At 44.4% G+C, this 5,333-nt stretch overlaps 1 protein-coding gene across 1 annotated transcript in view; it reads right to left on the bottom strand.

Moving 5' to 3' along the window:
• LOC102837918 (chromosome unknown open reading frame, human C1orf177) overlaps positions 1-5,333 on the bottom strand; it is a 73,494-nt gene that overhangs the window by 66,411 nt on the left and 1,750 nt on the right. Inside the window, exons 2-5 of the mRNA XM_006839872.1 lie at positions 5,189-5,246; positions 3,905-3,992; positions 3,120-3,284; positions 2,679-2,801 (exon numbers count right to left, since the gene is read on the bottom strand). Of these exons, the coding sequence (XP_006839935.1) occupies positions 2,679-2,801; positions 3,120-3,284; positions 3,905-3,992; positions 5,189-5,246 (434 nt within the window). The remainder of the gene's footprint in view (positions 1-2,678; positions 2,802-3,119; positions 3,285-3,904; positions 3,993-5,188; positions 5,247-5,333) is intronic.

Genomic DNA, 5,333 nt, shown 5'->3' with positions numbered 1-5,333 from the left:
CATGATAGAATTCTGCAAAATTAATGATTTGTTCCTTTCAAATACCTTCTTTAGACAGCATAAGAGATGACTATACACATGGACCTCGCCAGATGGAATACGTAGAAATCAAATTGACTGTGGAAAAAGATGATGGAAAAGCTCCATATCATCAGTTAAAACAAGGCCAGGGGCAGACTGTGAAACAGACCATCAATTGCTCATATGCAAATTCAAACTGAAGCTGAAGAAAATTAAAAGAAGTCCATGAGAGACAAAATATGACTTTGAATTTATTCCACCTGAATTTAGAGATCATCTGAAGAACAGATTTGACACATTAAACACTTAAGACCAAAGGCCAGAAGAGCTGTGGGATTTTGTTGTTAAGTGCTATCAAATCAGTTCTGATTTATAGTGACCCTATGCACAACAGAAAGAAGCACTCCTTGGTCCGGTACCATCCTCACAATTATTGTTACATTTGAGTTCATTGCTGCTATATGACAATACATCTCATTGGGGGTCTTCCTCTTTTTTGCTGACCCTCCCCTTACCAAGCATGATGTCCTTCTCCAAGGCCTCATCCCTCCTAATAACATGTCTGAAATATGAGAGATGAAATTTTGCCATCCTGGCTTTAAGGAGCATTCTGGCTGTACTTCTTCTAACACAGAGGAGCAAAATTTCTCCTCAAATACAAAAGCAAAATTAAAATACATCTAGGTAAATATATCAAAAAGGATTTATAAAATGCAGACCAACCTTATAAAAAAAAAAATGCTAAAGGGAGTTTTTTGGACAGAGAGCCAACAACAGTAGACAACAACCTAAGATTAACATACTTGACACCACCACCCAGAAGTCAACTCAGATATAGAAGTATCCAAAGTAAAACACAAACTGAAAATAGGGGAAAACTGAAAAATAGGGAACTAGATGTATGAATTTGTAAGGAAGACAATTAAAATGGAAGACAAAGTAAAATGACAGAATAGTATAGTAACAGAGTTTCCAAATGGAGAGGAAATCAAACAGATTTCTTAATTGTCTTAAACTTGGAAAGAAACTAATACACAGGTTACATAGATGAACTAGAAGGCAATATATGATTGAATAGACACTTCAGGCTGAACAGTTACAAAAGGAATAGTAATAATATACCCACAAGTATATATAGATTTGACAGAGAATATGTGTATATGGGTATTTATCTTTGCTATAAATATAGTCATGAAAATGGTGGCGCATACCGCACCAAAGACCTGCAACCTTCTTAGACATAACCAAACATCTTGAGAGAATGAATTGCTGGGCCTGGGGGTTCAGGATCATAGTCTTAGGGGTCACCAAGGTCAACTGGCAAAACATAGTCCACAAATACAACATACTACATCCTACATTGGTTAGTAGTAGCTGAGGTCTTAAAATCTCATGAGTCATCATCTAACATGCAACTATTGGTCTCTCCCTGCAAATAAATTTATGAATGTAAAGGAGCACATGGAGGAAGTAGGGGGGGAGTTACTAAAACTTCTTAGACATAAGGAAACACCTTGAGGGGATGAGCCCCTGGGCAGGACTCAAGACCATAGTCTCAAGGAACACCAAGTTAATTGGCATAACATAGTTCACAAAGACAATGTTTTACATCCTACTTTAGTAAGTAATCACTGGGGTTTTAAAAGCTTGTGAGCACCCATCTAAGGTGCAACTATTGATCTTCCCTGTGAGGAAAAAAAAAAGTGAAGAAAACCAAAGTTATGTGTAAACTGTCCAGTGGACCAAGTAAACATCAGTCTCCATGATCCTGAGACCAGAAAAGCTGAAGAACTGGACAGTGCCCAGCTACTACTACCAACTACTCTGAAAGAGATTACATTAGATGACCCTGGATAGAGTGGGAGAAAATATGGAACAAAACTCAAAATCATAAAAAGATACCAGGTTTATTGATCAGATAGAGACTGGTGGAACCTCACAACCATGACCTTTGGTCACCTGTCAGGTCTGAAACTGAACTCACCCCATGATTCAATTTTCAGCCCAACAATAGGTTCAGAAAGGGAACAACAACACTAGTTAGGAACTCACACCTTAGAATAACCAACCGGTGGAGATCAAAATGGCAGCATGTACCCAAGGATGAAGTTCAGAAGGGTTAGGAAAGGAGGAATGGAAACAGGAAACAAAGGGAGGAAGTGGGATAAGTGATGTTCCTTTGACGGGAGATAGGAAACAAAATGGGTATAAATTGCTAAATGTAAAACTGATGATCTGCTCTGTAAACTTTCTCCCAATTCCCAATAAAAATGTTTTTAAAAAACAAAACAAGGGCAGAGACCTTGTCTTCAGCATTGCTGGATCCTCAAAACCTAGAACAGTGCATGGCACTTAGTAGGTACTCAATCATTATTTGCTGGATTGATTGAAGGATGGATGGATATACAGAACAACAAATTTGCTTAGTACTTAATTGTGCTCTGTGCTAGGGACTCATTGATAAATCAGGTCTGTCTCTGCCTGCAGGGAACGCTCAATCTGATCGGGGAGATGAATGGAGACACAGGAAAGCAGAAGGTGTGTAGGGAACTGGAGGACAGCCTGGGCAAGCTGGAAGAGGAGAGGCATCCCAGGAAAGGCATCTCCCAGGCATGGAGGCTTTCAAGGACTACTGCTCCATAGGTGAGAATACCCACCCCGATGAGGCCTCGGAATCGAATCTCCCCAGAGCTGAGCAGTCCCCGGGTGCTGCTTGGCTTCTGCTGTAGCTGTTCCAAGAAGTCTTTGAAATTGTAAGAGCCAGGCCCCAGCTTTTCCTCCTGCCCCAAGAGAAAAAAGAGTGGAGGGAAAACTTTAAATTTGAGGAGCTCTATGGAGTCCTGGTGTGGCGCTGTGGGCTAATGCGTCAGACTGCAAAGTCGTGTGAACTGTAATGTCAGTGGTTCAAGCTCACCAGCTGCTCCTTGGAAACGTTATACAGGGTCCCTATGGGTCAGAATCGACTTGACAGCACTTAACAACAACAACATGCAGGAAGGAGCCCAGCGGATGCTCCTCCTAGACCAGGAGGACAACGAAGGTCACACTTGAAGCATCTACAATTGGAGAGGAAAGGGGCGTGGGCCCTGGAGTCTTACCTGCATCTGTTTCTCTCTCATAATGGCCTGGTACTGGAAGTGGGGCAACTGGGTCAACCGGGTAGCTTCTTGGGCCTTGGCCCAGCCTGTGCATACCTCCTTGTTCAGCGTCTTCTTGCTGAAGCAAGTCTCCTTGGAGCCATAGGTCCCAGGTCCTATGTGGGACTGAATCAGAGAATTGTCAGAGCCGTGTCAGCCACACCTACCTAATCCACCCACAGAGCAAGTGGTCCCCAGCACCTCCCCAACCAGAAGATAGGGGGACAAACAGTGACTCTCTGTGTCCCTCACCCCCAGCACCTGGCCTGGCACCAAGGGGCTTAGTAAACTCAAGCATGACATCTTTCTGTCATCCCAAAGACTGCTATACATTCCCAGATCTTTTATATTTATGTTCTTTCATTTCCTCTTTGCAGCAACTCTCAGAAGTCTCTACCATTATTTAGTTCTATTCCTTACATGCCAGGGAGAAGTAGTAACTTGTGAGTAGAAGAGCTAAGAATAGAACTCAGGTCTCTGTGGTCCCAAACTCGTGTTCTTTTCACTGTAACACTGTTACAGAATATAATTGGTCCATAGGATTTTCTTGACTATCATCTTCATGGAAGCGGATTGCTTAATAAATGCAGACCTATAGCAGATTTCTCCCAAGACGCTGCTATACTCCTGCATATATTAAGCAGGTCTGAAGCCTTGACTTTGAGCCACACTCTGTGCTGTGAGCCGTGGCCCTCACGGTAGGGAACCTCAGAGGGCCAATGGCTAGGCCACATGCACGAACTCACCAATTCCACGGAATAACGCCTGGAATATGGGGCCTCCGTGAAGGTGCTAAACTTCTTCTGGTTGGGATAAACAGCAGAGACATCAAACCTAGGGAGGGAGGAAGACCCAGTGAAGGTCTGTTGCTGCCACTCAGTCTTTGGTTTGGACAGCTCTTAAGAGGGAGAGTTGACTTCCCAGGGGAGGGGACTCTGGAACTGACCCATGATAGATAAAGATTTCAGTGTTTTGAACATTACCAGGCTGCTCCCACCTCAGGATCTTTGTCCCTGCTGATTCCATCTCCCTAGATAGTCCATGGAGTCCTGGTGTGGCACTGCAGAATAATGCACTAGACCACGAGGTCAGTGTGAACTGAAAGGTTGGCAGTTCAAACCTACTAGTCACTCCTTGCAAACCGTCCTATACAGGGTCACTATGAGTCTAAGGAAACTCAATGGTGCTTAACAACAACAACAGATATTTCCCTACCTGTGTCCCGGCCTCTAAAGTCTTTGCTCAAAAGTCACCTTGTGAGGTACAACCCCCACTCTCCTGGCATTCACCAGCTCCTTCTCCCAACTTTATTTTCCTCCCTTGACAATTTTCACTTTCCAGCATTTCATGTTTCCTTTGTTATTACCCACCCTAGCCATCCTTCCCCACAAAAATGCAAACTCTGGGTACAGAGTTCATCCACTGCTGTATCCCCAGATTCTAGAACTGTGTCTTTCTTTCTTTCCTTTCTTCTTTCTTTCTTTCTTTCTTTCTTTCTCTTTCTTTTTTCTTTCTCTCGCTCTCTCTTTCCTTCCCTCCATTCCTTTCTTTCATTCCTTCTTCTCTCTTTCTGTCCCTCCATTCCTTTATTCCTTTCTTTCATTACTTCTTTTCTCTTTCCTTCCCTCCCTTCCTTTATTCTTCCTTTCTTTTTTAATGAGTGAGGGAACAAAGGCACCTGGGTTGAAATCCTACCCTTGACTTGCAAGTTGAGTGACCTAACTGTGGCTTTGGCCACCTCACCTCTCTGAGCCCAGCACACAGTATGTGCTCCTGTAACAGCTTTAAACAACTTACTAACGAAGTGCTGGCACGTGTGAGTGGGGTGAAGAAGTTCTACTCTCTTTTCCCTCCCACTTGCCTTCACTTGCTATCCCAAGCTGAGGGTGGCTGGGAGTGGGTCGGACGTTCCAGAGAGTTAAGGGAAGACCCAGGGAGGCAGAGAGCAGCCAGCCAGGGGCTGCCTTGAACAGCCCCAGCACGCAGACCCTCCCAGGACTCATATCAGCCTCCTCAGCCCTTGGTCACACCTGGCACTCTGTACCCCGAAGGGCGCCCCGACAAACCACTTGGTAGCCATGGCACCGGCTCACCCCGAGCCCTGGAGAGCATGAGGGAGCTCCGCCTCTCTCTCCAAGACTGCTCTGAGCCCCAACACTCCGGCTGCCACCGCTG

This window comes from Chrysochloris asiatica, unplaced genomic scaffold (genome assembly GCF_000296735.1).
Source record: "Chrysochloris asiatica unplaced genomic scaffold, ChrAsi1.0 scaffold00026, whole genome shotgun sequence".
Taxonomy (NCBI): Eukaryota; Metazoa; Chordata; class Mammalia; order Afrosoricida; family Chrysochloridae; genus Chrysochloris; species Chrysochloris asiatica.
The sequence above is the reverse complement of the archived record's forward strand: the minus strand, read 5'-3'. Positions and strand labels throughout refer to the sequence as shown.